At 46.2% G+C, this 14,026-nt stretch overlaps 1 protein-coding gene across 3 annotated transcripts in view; it reads right to left on the bottom strand.

Moving 5' to 3' along the window:
* Positions 1–13,489, bottom strand: part of IQCA1 (IQ motif containing with AAA domain 1) — a 197,176-nt gene extending 183,687 nt beyond the window's left edge. For 2 of the 3 annotated variants that reach the window (XM_060301667.1, XM_030864755.2), the window contains exons 1-3: positions 13,184–13,489; positions 4,005–4,329; positions 250–369 (exon numbers count right to left, since the gene is read on the bottom strand). In XM_060301667.1, coding sequence (XP_060157650.1) covers positions 250–369; positions 4,005–4,329; positions 13,184–13,194 — 456 coding nt within the window. In that variant the 5' untranslated portion in view covers positions 13,195–13,489. The remainder of the gene's footprint in view (positions 1–249; positions 370–4,004; positions 4,330–13,183) is intronic. The other variant, XM_060301668.1, reaches the window with a different exon arrangement.
* Between the last annotated feature and the right edge of the window lie 537 nt (positions 13,490–14,026).

The raw sequence follows: 14,026 nt of genomic DNA, 5'->3' as shown, positions 1-14,026 counted from the left end.
CTACTCAGTCTTAGAGATGCTGATTTAACCAACGAAGTACTATGTTTTGATCTTAAAAAAAGAATGGTTATGACTGGTCAAAAACACACCTAGAGGTTATGCAACTTCTTAGTGACTGAATAACACGGGAGGAAGGGTGCCACGCTCCTCGCATCGAAAACGGTCTTCTTGTTTGTCGCACAATTAGGAACAGCAGAAAAGGAGGTTTTACAGATTATGGAATAATGTGTGTTAAAATGATATACAAACCTCTTCAGTTATGCCTAATCCACTGTCGGCTAATAGTTGAGCAAGGATTTTCTCTCTTCCTTTTATTACTTCCAACCTCTCCTTCAGAAAATACTTCGGTATGGGGATATCTAACTGTTGCTAGAGAACAGAAAGCAGAAGAGCATTTTGGTCATGATTCCAGGACTCAAATCCATTTAAAATATACAGTTAGGACAAGGGCATCAGAGACTCGCTTTACTTCCCATCCTCACTTAAGAGGTGATGAAGCCAGTGGTGTGAAGACAGTTCCTTCCCGCTAAGGAGACATAAATGAAGTCAAAAGGAGAAAGTGTAACCATAGCCCATTTTGATCATTACTGTAAAATTCCAGTAATTCGTATCGATTAGGCCTCAATTAACCAATGACAGCTTAACAAATTTTCTTTAAAGAAATATAATATTATCTGAGCTTACCTAAAATAATAATGGAAATTAGGATAGCATAGAATTGAGCTATAGAGATCTTTGAATTAAACCTAATAATTTATCATTAGCACCATTGACCATGTGTACGTGAACAGTCACAATTAAAAAAAATAATTTGGTTTTATTCTGACCTAAATTACCCCGTTACAAAAATCATTTACAAAATTAATTTGCTTTATTAGGAAACTTGTTTTTATACACTAATATGAACTTCTGCTCTTCATTTGTGTACAGATATTTCAAATTAGTGGAGGTCAAATGAATGTTTACCATTCCAAGGTCAATAATCAAGATTGTAGAAGTGTTATTCAAGAATATGGGTGGGCCTTTGGCCCTAGTATCTAGAAACACTGTCCTAGATACTCTATGAGAACACTCATGGCTGCCTTCTGGTAGACCAGTTGACTGGGGGGAAGCTAAGTTCTGGTCCTTGGGATCAGCTCTGCCTTTTCCCATTCTGGTGTGACTCCCCACATCTCCCCAATCCAGAGAATTCTGAATAGGCCTTCCCTTGAAAAAGCATTTTGGCATACAGGACTGTCTCTTTAGGACCTGGTGGAATAGCGCACCCAGGACTTCCAGGAAGTGGCAGCACTTTTTGAGAACCAAAACTTTCCTAGGCTAACGGAGTGTTTGGGGTGAACTAAGACTGAGCTTCTAGGGTCCAGTGGGTGAGTGTGGACAGTCAGTGGAGAATGATGACACTTTTATCTAATGTTGTGATTTTTGTTTATTAATAAGCATGTTCAAGTGTTGTGCTTGTCTAAATTTTAAGACGAAACTTTACTGACGTGGCTCTGTCTGGTCCATGTAGGACCAATAAAGTTACAGTTAGGATTTTGAAGGTGAGGAAACAGAGCACTTGAGAATGCAAGAGAGGGGAACGTAGGTATCCCTTGCTTCAGGCTTGCTGCTGCATCCCATCCATGAGATAGATATATATATATATATCCCATCCATGATATATATATATATATATTTGCGGTGTGCTGGCCTCTCACTGTTGTGGCCTCTCCCGTTGCGGAGCACAGGCTCCGGACGCGCAGGCTCAGTGGCCATGGCTCACGGGCCCAGCCGCTCCGCGGCATGTGGGATCTTCCCGGACCGGGGCACGAACCCGCGTTCCCTGCATCGGCAGGCGGACTCCCAACCACTGCGCCACCAGGGAAGCCCCCATCCGTGATATATTTTATGCCCATCACAGATGTCTTGGGGTTTCCATTCTCCATGGGGTGGCATCAAAGTAAATTTGTTGGAACAGAGAATCTCTCTCTTCTCTACGTGTTTCTCTATGTTATGGGGACCTAAAGAAACAGTCTTCTGGCTAGTTTAGCCAAAGGGGACATTGATGGAAGGATCTGGGGCCTCTTGGGACAAGGGCAGGAACAAAGCTGGGTGTCTGCCAGCATCAGGGATGTGTCCAGGGGAGACGATGCCTTCAGGAACTTGCCATTTCCTTCTACTCCTCTTGGATCCTGCTTTGTTCTCCTCTCTCTCTATTCTCTCGCTCTTTCTCTCTGAAGCTTCTTTCTTTGGAGCATCTGGTGAACAAAGGCTCTAACTACTTACAAGTTTGGGAGACTACAGTTCAGAACTGGAGACAGAAAGTAGTCTCTCTCTGTCCCAGTTTCAGAATCTCTTAAGGAAGGACCGGTTGGTGCAGCCACCAAGGTCTCCATCCCTGAGCCACAGTCAGGGGTGGTCATGTTGTATGACTATCTGCGTGCTGGCCCAACAAAACACAGAGGAGCTGTGGGTGATAGCCACAGAGGCCCAGCCACAGAGGATGCTGGTTGGTCAAGCTTTCACCCTGAAATGCAGAACTGGGCCACACAGGTATCCCCAGAGGCTGGTCCATGTGTGTCTCCCTGGCAAGGGCACTGTTCCTGGAGCCCGTGCTGAGGCAGCGTGAAGCACCCCCTAAGCACCTGGAGCTCAGTGTCATTGTACGGCTCCATCAACACCCTCCAGGGCTGGCAGACACGTAGTTCATCATCTCCTATCAGGAAGGCTGCCTGGGTGATGTCACTCAGTCATCATCCTTCTCAATGGTCATGGCCTTCAAGAAGATGAACCAGCCAGTGCAGAGGTTCTGAGGCAGGATGAAAAGCAGGGAAAAAACTGAAGGAGCCCACCATTTAAATTTCATAAACTGCTTATTCCTTAAATTTAGGAGTGTTACTTAATATTCTTGGAATTAAATTAATAAATTGAATATTACCTCATTAATTAAATTTATTATTATGACTTAATGACTATTTATTTCATGTTTGTCCTGAGTTGTTCTTGATATTTTCACACTGGGGGTGGGTAAAGTACTCCTGACCTAAACAATCTAGTGCTTTAACCCATGCTCTTATACGTGAATGCAACAAACACGAACATTTTGAGACGATCTTCAACATCTTCACTCATTCCCGGTATTCTCTTCAGTCCATTCTAATTCAATGCAGTAATAACGCTAGGAAAGTTTATCCCAGAGAGGGACATCCTTTTATAGAAGCCTGAATATTCTCAAAAGGAAGAAATATTAAACCCCGTGTAGAAAACTAAACGCTTTCTCTTCCTAATTTTATTTTAGGGAAACGATCTTTTCAAAATGAAGACTGAACTCACATGACTCCTCACACTGAAACGGGGTGTTCACCAGCCCCTAGAGACCCAGCCAGAAGTGATCCCGGGCCTCAGGCAGTGGTCGTAAGGGCAGCTGCAGGACAGAACGCTCACAGGTAGGCACTGTGGTTACAGGTGCGGCAGGGAGTGCTCAGGGCATCAGAGAGAAGGGGAGGGAGCCCTTCTTTGGTGTCGGAGGCTCAAAGGCCCATTGCCATACACCTCCTGAGTCACCATGGACCCAAAGCAAAGAAGGAGATGCATCCTCCTGGGAATTTGGAACCAGCAACCAACAGGCTGCTCCTCGAGAAGATGATGGGAAGCAAAGGCCAGAGAGAGATTTCCTTTGGAAACAGAAGTAGGGGCATGGCTATTGGAAATTGGGAGGATGTTTGGGAAAGGCTCGTCCTACTCCATTCCAACCTACCTGGGCAGACACCATGGTGACAGGTAGGCCCACAACAGCGGTGTCCAGCAGACCCCAGGACCGTGCAAAGATCTGTCTGCGCCAAAAACTGGGCAAACCCAATCCTTGTCCACGGCAGTATAGTTTCACTGAAGGGCTGTGCTTCGACTCTCAATACAACATGCAACTAATAAATGCGACTAGAAAGTCTGCAGAGTATTGGTTACAGGCCTATATATCTTATTTATAAGAAGAAGAAACCAATAGGAAAAACACCCTGAGTACTTACAGGAACCAACTTTAGATCCTGTAAGATATCATCCAAGTAATGAAACTCGGTTAGTTCCAATTCAACCATCTCATTCTTCAGCTCCAGGATGCGACCCATCACCCCGTCCAGGAGTTTTCGGATCAGTATGCGTTTCTGTGGATGGACCATCTGGTCATAGACGTTCTCCAGGTTTCTAAAGATCTGTACATATTTTATGTAGAAGGTGGCGAACATCTGCAAGATGAAAACTTGATTTCTTTGTGGTTCCATCATCTTCTCAGATTCTTTATCAAGCAAAGAACTGAGGGCTTCCTGGGTCTGATGCCACATCTTATTATACATGCTGAGGGACGACAGGGTCAACAATACAAGAAGAAAAAATTACTCTGCAAGGCATACATATTGGGCATCTGGTAACAAAATGTAACACACCATAAACGTGAGCTAAGGACACTGCGCACGGCTGCAAGGCTCTTTAGACCCCTTATGTCCTGTTTTGTTATGCGTGTGATTTTTGGATATGACCATGGCTATTATCATCAAATAAATAGTTTAAAAAGCCTTTTGCCTAAATGATATAAAGTGATTCCTCACTATACCGGTAAAGCCAGTGTTATTATACCCATTTAAAAGATGAGGAAGTTGATAACCAGAATAGTTACCTGATCTGTCCATATACATAGCTGGTGGAGTACGAATTGGAACAAATACTTTGGAAAATACCTTGTAAAGTTGAACATGGGCATAACTACGAATGAACAATTATACCCTGGACAGACTCTTGTAAATCTGCAATAAGAATGACCACAGCAGCATTTCTTGATAAAAGCAAAGACCTGGAGATATCCCAAACGTCCATCAATAAGAGAATGGATAAATAATTGTAGTATAGTCTCCAACAGACAAACACACAGCAGTGAGAAATGAACGACGTACAGCTCTAAGCAACACCTACGAACCTCGGAACCATAACACTGACCGTAGGAAGTAAGGTGCAGACTGTGGCTGGGGAGGCCGGCTCCCCGCTCTTGTTTGAGCCGCTCAGTGGAGGGTGCAGCCGGGAGCCCGGGGAGTGGGAGAGTGAGATAGGGATGTATCCTCTCTCGCGGCCCCCCAGTGAGTCAACAAACGATCCTCCTCCTAGCAAAGCCTTACGGTGGTGACAGCCCTGCCACCCCCAGGACACCACCCCATCCCTTGTTGGTTTCCCGAGATTCAGCTCACAGCTTTGTCACCGGTCCCTTTATTAGCCACCCTGCTGAGTATGCCCTCTTTCCTGCTGGGACTCTGACCAATACACTCATGGCAGAGACTTTTATTTTCTTTCAAAATTTGGCTGATTTTTGGCTCCTATTTTATATCCAAGACCCAGTTCTGAAAAGCTAACCGGAAGTTCATTGTGTCTGGGAAGGGGCTTCTTAACCAGTGGGCTTAACCAGGGGTGATGGGGTGGGTAGGATCCTGGCCATCTCCCTGGGTTGAGGGCGAAACCCGCCAATGCCCGTCTCTGTCTGTAGGGTCTTCCCAGGATGCACTGGCGAGGGCGGCTCCAACCTCCAGCCTGAGAAGCAAGCGGGTCCAGGGGGCTGCAGGCTCTCACTGCCTTCCTGCTGTCAGCCCGGCCTCCCGTTCCCACGCCCACCTGTGTCCTGCATCCTGTGTCCAGGCTGCTGCACCGGCCTCTTCCACCAGGATGGGAGCAGCTTAGCACCTGCTCTCTGCTGATCTCCAACCAGTGCCCCCCACCTCTGAAAGACCTTCCCAGGGTTCTGCTGGCCTGCAGGCCACGCTCTCTACCCCACCTCTCCCCTCTCATCCAAGTCTGCTTTCCCTCCTCTTACATTTTCCTGATGTCTCTTATCAAATGCTCAAATGTTCTCTTGGCCCTCGTGTGTTTACAGCCTTTTAAATCCCTTACTGCCATTTCAGAGGCCATTTGGAGATAAATATGCTGGTCAATCCACCTTGTTTCACTGGGGATCCCTCATCTCCTTCCCGAGGTCATTCCCAGGCATTCCCTCTGGCCCTCTGCTCCACTATCTGCCCTTCCTCAAGCATGCTCCCCACTTTCCCGTGGGTAAGAAAGTGTGACCATCTTGCGCTGAAACTGACCACCTGCCATGTTCCATGCTGCGTGTCATCCTCGAAGCACCCCTGGGGAAGCCTCCCGCCGCTCCACTGGAGTGGGAGGGAGGTGATGCCCCTCAGAGGCGGGGTCAGCGTCTGAACCCGGGTCTACACGATTCTGAGCTGAAACCACGATTCACACCACACTGCCACCTCCACCTCTCCCCAAAATAAAAGAGCCCCTGCCACCGCCCTGAGACACACAGCCAGAATGTGTGCCACGACGACAAGTAAGAAATAAGAGACTTCTGTGCCCACTTTCCCGGCTGCTACCAAGACAGTATCTTTCCACGTGCTACCGGTCATCTGCAATTTCTCTTCCTTCAATTGTTTTTCTGCTAAACTGTGGGGCTTCTTTATGTATTCTGAGTTTATGTGTTCCACAGCTTGCCTTCTGGCTGAAAAGCTGGTTTCCCACTACGACCCAGAATGGGCTGCGGCCCTTCCCTCTGCCTCTGACCCAGCTGGGAAGGGCGGTCCTGCCCAGGATTCCATGGGAGTCCAGCTCCAGTCCTCCTGGAGGGTCTGATCCCAGGCCTTTCAGGAGCTGAAATCCCAGAGTGCACTGCCCACCCCTGTGCCAGAACCCACTAGGCCTCCTGGTCTGGCCTGCTCACTGCCCTGGGTTTCCACTCTGCTCCTGGCGCAGAGATTTTCAACTGGGATTAAAAAAACAAACAAACAAACAGTTTTTTTATTTCCAATTTTAAATATTTTAGTTTTATTTTATAATTTAATATTATACTATTAAATATACACTAATATATAAAATATATATTAAATATATATATAATAAAAATAAAAATGTATAAATATAAACTAATATACTAATATTAGTATATTATAAATATAAATTTAAAATATAAATAAAAATATTAAAAAATAAAAGTTTTAGATAAAAAATGAAAATAATCCTTAAAAATATTTTTCTTTTTTTATAATTTGATTTTTGTTTTATTGATCAAAATTCTAAATTAAAAATAATTAACATTTACTAAGTAGATGTCATACACTAGGTTATTTAAATATGGAAAGCCACTTAGCTATACTCTGAACATTTTTCAAAATTAAGTACTATGTTGTCACTTCATTTTTTGTGCTGGACTCTACTGAGCTACCTCTGCTCTCTAAATAAATCACCTTAAATTCAAAAGAAACATTTCCTTTGTTAATTCTGAGTACTTGGAATAATTTAAGAACAAGGCAACATCCTTAATTTTAGAGAAAGATAAATATGGAAATCACAGTATTAACAAAACCTCAGTTCGCTGGACTTTTGTTTAATTTCTAAACCTACTGACATGTTAGTGCTCATAAAACAAGAAAGGAACTTAAATCTGTTACTGTTTCTATACTAACTTCTATACTTAAAAAAATTATTTTATTCAAGTATAGTTGATATACAATGTTGTATTAATTTCTGCTGTTTCTATCATTTTTATGTGCTTAGAGCAGAGGTGGGAGATTTTTATCTTCCTGGCCCAAAGTGAAAAGCTTCTCTTGATGTGAAAAGTCTTTAGGGTTCTGGTGATGATGACGGGTAATAGCTCACATTTACATCGTATCAGTCACTGTTCTAAGTACTTTACATATATTAACTCATGTAATTCTCAAAACCCTATGAGGTGGGTATTATTATTACTCCAGTTTACTGATGAGGAAACCAAGGCACAGAGAAGTTACTGCCCGAAGTTGTGTGATTTGAACACAGGATTTACACCCAGGCAGCCAGGCTCCAGAGTACAGGCTCTGAACCTTTATTGCCTCTAGTTTGTCAGGACAAATCCCAGGGCAGAGGAGTGCTGGACACCACAAGGAAACCAAGATTCATAGCTAAAAACGAAACTCTTCCTCCCTCCCAGCACCCCACTGAGGCTGGATGCTAAATATTGTCCCTGGCACTCCATCCCTCGGTTCAAGTACCAGATTCTCCAAACTTGGCAATATTTTAAAAATACTGCTAGTGAAAGAGCACTCTGATAGACAACTTCATTATAACAGAGAAAAGTTACTACCAAAAGTTAGAATTCCAGGGCTTCCCTGGTGGCGCAGTGGTTGAGAGTCTGCCTGCCGATGCAGGGGACGCGGGTTCGTGCCCCAGTCCGGGAGGATCCCACATGCCGCGGAGCGGCTGGGCCCGTGAGCCATGGCCGCTGAGCCTGCGCGTCCGGAGCCTGTGCTCCGCAACGGGAGAGGCCACAACAGTGAGAGGCCCGCGTACCGCAAAAAAAAAAAAAAAAAAAGTTAGAATTCTACTTAGCCCAGGACCTCTCACTCGCTGCATGATAAATGGGAACAAAGAAGCTGAGCAGGTTCTTAGTTTACCAAAGCCCAGACTTCCAGCATCTGAGAGGGGGCCAGGGACCCAAGGCCTTCACTGACCTGACAGGTGACGCAGGCCCCACGTGCCACCAGGCTCGACACATGTTCCCATAAAACAGAAAATCCACTCGTTTTGTAGAATAAATAGGGCTCAGGGCCTAGACGTGGCAGGACGACGTTACAGAAGAAAATTACAGGCTAATTTTGTTTGGAACTCGGATCTGAAATTCCACTCAGCAAACAAAACACAGCGCCAGATCAAAAGCATTGTTCCCTCTGACCAAGGAGGGGGGGTGGTCACCCGGGAAATTCACAAGAGTCAGGAAAGCTGGACAAAATACCGCACAGGACAGTAAAAACTGTGGATTATTTTCACAGATGCCAAGAAGATGCTCAATAAATTTAATTTATGGCATATGCCTGATTAAGAATACTGTCCACACACCCCAAAGAGGCTGATGACGACCTCTTCAAAATGCTGAAAACCAGAGACCATAAATATTTTCAGTAGAGAAACACCAGAAAGCTAAAAAATACAAGTACAAAAAGGATGAAACAGATGGAAAAGGGATCAATACAAAAGATTAAAAAAACTGCTTGTAATGACACCACTGCAAAATCCAAGGAAATCAGTAAGAAGTCAATTAATACAGCAGAGTTGCAAGACATAGATAAAAGCCCCCAAAACTAAATGCAGAGAAAAAATACGAAAAACAAAACCCCATTCGCAGTGCTGATCAAGAACATTAAACATTCAAGAATACATGTGGCTAGAGCCACACAAGACGTAGCTGAAGAAAATTCTGGAATGCTAGCTGCAGAGGACTGGAACAGGCAGAAGGCGGTCTCTGTTCCTGCCTGGAGAGACCAGATAGAAAGAAAGCAGATTCTTGAGACTGACAGGCAGATTTAATATGACCAAGAATTTGGTAATAATATCCAGGAGACTCTGGAAATAAATCTAGTGATAATTTCTATATGTAGGGGTGGAGTTGATAATAAAAGATAGAGGGTATTTATCAGACTTCAAAGCATTTAACGCACCAGCAACCATTAAGGTGTGTTATGCCACCCATGGAGGCTGCTTCCATAGGGTGCAGGGGGGTGACTTGAATCCCATAAAGACCCACACCAGTCATTAGCGAGGGATCTTGGGAAAAGGAGGCTTCCACCAGGGGAAACAAAAGCCAAATGAATGGATGGGACACACCTAGAATTTAAGACTTTGCTTTGGGGCAGATCCAGCCTGGGGAAGCCTTGTTGCCCTAGTGTCGTGCACTCCTGGGCTTCTACCCAGGGTTAAAGAGGCAGGAATCCCTCCAGAGCCAGGGCAGAGCTGACTCCTAACTGGAACCTTTGGCCAAAGACCATCCTGGTGGCTTGATCCTTCCAAGTCCTGACATTTGGGCTGCAGCCTCTTTCTTCCTCACCTGCTGTCTTTCGGAGGACCCTTGTTGGACAGACCAGGCAAGCTTGTTGGTCGATGGGGAGATATTAAGTAGCTGTGTGCGCATGCAACCCTGCATCTGCTACCCTCTCCCCTGGAGACTGGCTTCAGCTTTCCAGTTTCCCCGCTGCCTTGCTGCCCCTCCACGTGTGTCCACTGGTTACAACCCTATCGCTCAGCCAGTGCAGCCTCCATGTCCCTCGAAGCCTCAGTCCAGCCTGAGCCCCACCCTGCCTCAAAGCCACGGTCTCAGCATCCTTCTGCTGAGCCAGTGCCCACGAAGATGATCTGAGACACGGAATGTGGCAAGATGATGTTTCAATAGGACCATTATGGAGATGTAACTCACATACCATAAACTCACCCTCTTAAAGTGCACAGTTCAGTGGGTTTTTTTTTTTAGCATATGCACAGAGTTGTGCAACCTTCACCTTTCTCTGATTTCAGTACATTTTCATCACTCTAAAGAGAAACCCTACACCCGCTAGCAGTCACTCCCTATTTGCCCTTATCCGCCTTCCTCCCAGCCCCTGGCAACCACTCATCTAATTTGTCTCTATTTATTTGCCTATTCTTGACATTTCACATAAGTGGAATCATATAACAGGTGGCCCTTTGTGACTGGATCCTTTCAATCAGTATAACTTTTCCAAAGCCCACTGTGTTGTGGTGTGTATCACTATCTCATTTCTTTTTATTGCCTAATAATGTTCCATTGCATGTATATACCACATTTTGTTTATCTGCTCATCAGTAAATGGACACATGGGGTGTTTCTGCCTTTGGGCTCTTGTAAATGATGCTCCTTTGAGCATTCCAATACACGTTTTTGTGTGGACCTATGTTTTTATTTCTCTGGCGTATGGCAAGGTGGTTTTTAAAGCTGTAAGTGCTCCAAGCTTAAAATCAGAACCCGTCTCTTGAGGTAGTCGGTCTCAGGAGGGTCACTTAACCTTGTACCTTCACTTCCTCAAGTGGCAAATCTGGATAATGACACCTACCCTGGACACCCCACAGGATTACTGAGGAATGGGATAACAGACGTTAAAGTGTTCTTGAAATTTTAAACGTGCCTTATAAAGAGAAGGTAGTATTTTATCCTTGAGACCACTTAGAATTTTTTTAAAGTACGTGATTGGTTTCAGACTTCAGCACATGACCTAGAAATGTTACAGATATTGAAGTTAGAAGGACTGTGGGCGCAGAAGACTGAATATGACAGTTGAAAAAGACCAGATTGTTATTTCTACAGCTTGGCAGTTTTCCTATAACTGGGGGATGGAGGGTTGATGCATAAGTGGGCGGAGGGGGAAAAAAGACTTAAATATTCAGACATAAACATGTACTTCGATACAAAATCTTGCAAAATGGGAATTCTCAAGTTATTTTATATATGATAAACCTTCAAATTCTTCCAATACTATCTAGGTGTTTGTACTGTTTCTGGAATATTCCTTGGCATTCTTGCTCTAAGGGAGGCCTGGCTCTCCCCTCAGAACACAGCCTCTCCTGCAGCCGTCTCTCCGTCCCAGAGCCCTCGGACCACAGCACGGAGTGGGGCCAGATCCTGGCTCCTAAGCCCACCTCCAGACCATTCTTCCTCCCACCCCCGACACTCCCTGGTTTGCAACCTCATTTCGTCAGAGGGTATCACCCTCGGGCCCTCAGCATCACCACCATCTACCATCTACATCATCTTTCCAGGCCCTACCAGGACATCTACTCACCGAACAGCATCTTTATCAAACAGCCTCTACCCTGCCTCATCTTCCCGCCATAAACCACCTGAGCTCCTCTCTGTGTCTGCTGGGGCCCGTGCCCCCACTAGCAAGGACGTCACCCCACTTCTCCTTCCTCCTGCCATGTCATCCCGCTTCATTTATACTGGCCATTCCCTTCAGCAAACAAATAGGCTATTGTTTCCTATCTTAAAAAATTCTTTCTCTGGACCCCATTTCCCTTGCCACCAGCTACAGCGAAATGCCTTTAAAAAGCCAGTGCTGTGCTGTCTATGATTTCTCTCCTCTTCCTCTCTCCTACATTCATTCCAGTCCATCTTTCCACTCCATCACCCCCGAAGGTCAAGGTCACTGCTGGACTCCACACTGCTAAATCCATGGTCAATTCTCAGCTCTCGTCGGGCTTGTCTTGCAGCATTTGACAGAGTCTGTTACTCCCTCCTCCAAGAAACTCTACTTTTTCTCCTGGCTTCCAAGGCACCAAAACCTTGTTTCCTTCTCAATGATCACTCCTTTGGTTCCTTTGCTGGTCTCTCCTCCTCCATCTCTTGCCATTGGATGACCAAGTCTTAGTCCTTGGACCTGTTCTCTCTTCTGTCTACACTCATCCCATGTCTCATAAAGACTGTCTATGCCAACAGCTGTCGAATTTATATTTCATACACAGGCCTCTCATCTGAATTCAACTGTCTACTTGTGTCCACTTGATGTCCAACAGGCACTTCAAACTCAACACGTCCAGAGCTGAACTCCTGATCTCCCCCACCCGCAAAGCCCGGCAAGCCCTTAGCCCCGCTGCTCTTATTTCCTGGCCTGGAAAACAGGGTTACTGAGAGCTGGAATGCAGGTTGGAGCTGCAGTGCCTGGTGGACACCGTGTCCTTGCTGTGTATGAACTACTTAGCTTCTTTGTGCCTAAGTCCTCATCTGTAAGATGGAAATAATATTAAAGGCTCTTACACTACAGGGGAGTCATGAGTTACTATATTCAAGCACTCAGAACTGTGCCTGCAGAGTCAGCACTATAATAGATGTTTGAGATGACCATTATGAAATAACTGCTGGGCTGGTGCTGTGTAAACGGCACAGTGCTGGGTGAATACTCTTTGGTGCCACTGCCACCTGACTGGCGTTTCTTGGTGAAAAGCAACGTGGTACAATAAAGCTTCCTCAAGATCTTTCTTAAACATCGGGACCTGGGTGTTTTCACAAAGCACCGTATGTTACTGGGTTAGATTAACAAAAAGGCAGGCAATGAACTGAACATAGACACTGCTTCCTCAAAAATACATCCACAAGGGCTTAGTGGGCATAAGCATTGGGCCTGGAGGAGCTCATCTCTATGTGGGGCAGGGATAGATAGCACCAGGGGAGTTGGCAGGTCTAAGTGTATGGCATTCCCTGTCCACAGAAGCTGATGTTCTCTGCTGAGGTGTATGTTTACTTGCTAAAACTGCAAAAAGAAGAGGTGGGGGAGGAAAGAAACGGAAAAGAAGCACAGCAGGCTATCTTTTTGTCGGAGAAGCCCACCCCATGGCTATGGCTGGGCGGCCCATCACTTACGCGTTCGACATGCTGGCTACTTTCCCTCTTTCCCTCGCCCGCTGGGAAGCTCTTCTGTTGTCCTCTGAAAGGCGGCTGGCTGCAGGGGTCGGGACACAGCCAGAGGGCGTTGGGGTAAGCTCCTTCTGGAGGGAGGGACTAGGGTTGGGGATATCTTTTCAGTTCGGGAAGGGAAAGGCGATTGGCAGGGAGGCGCGCAGCCGCCGAGAGTGGGATTCGAGCCTTCTCGTCTGGCCCCCAGGCTCCGGAACCTTACTGTGGCCCGGCAGTGAGAAGGCGCGAGGCGGAACCTAGCTACGGACGCTACGCCTGAGCAGCGCGGGTCCGCTCCGCCGGCGCGCTCCCGCCCCCTTCGCGCTAGGCGCCTGCGCCGTCTCCTGCTGTTTCCCTGGCAACCGCGCCTGCCGAAGGCCGGCGATCCTCGCAGGAACCACGCGTAGTACCCGCCTCCCGGAGGACCCGCCCAGCGTTCCGCGGGATTGGCCGCGGGTCCTGTCCGCTCGCTCGTTGTCCTCCAAGCCGTTGTTCCGCTTTCCCGTTTGCCCATTTTCATCCACCTTCAGATATGTAGCCTTGGGCGACGTCCTTAATGATGGTAGCCCCAGTCTTCCCATCTGTAAAGTGGGGTAACAGTCATTCGTTCCTTCGAAACCTTACTGGGTATCTACTCTGGGCTAGCGCAGACTTAGGTTCTGGAGATGCAGGGCAGATGCAGATGCTGCCCTTCTGAGGCTAAATGAAAATGAAATACGGCGACAGTGCGTTGTAAATGCAAGATGCCGTGTGGATGTTATTAGCAAGTCACTGTGTTTGTGTGCATTGTTCTTCTTTCATCATCTTTGG

The sequence above is a fragment of the Globicephala melas genome, chromosome 7 (assembly GCF_963455315.2).
Source record: "Globicephala melas chromosome 7, mGloMel1.2, whole genome shotgun sequence".
NCBI lineage: Eukaryota > Metazoa > Chordata > Mammalia > Artiodactyla > Delphinidae > Globicephala > Globicephala melas.
The sequence above is the reverse complement of the archived record's forward strand: the minus strand, read 5'-3'. Positions and strand labels throughout refer to the sequence as shown.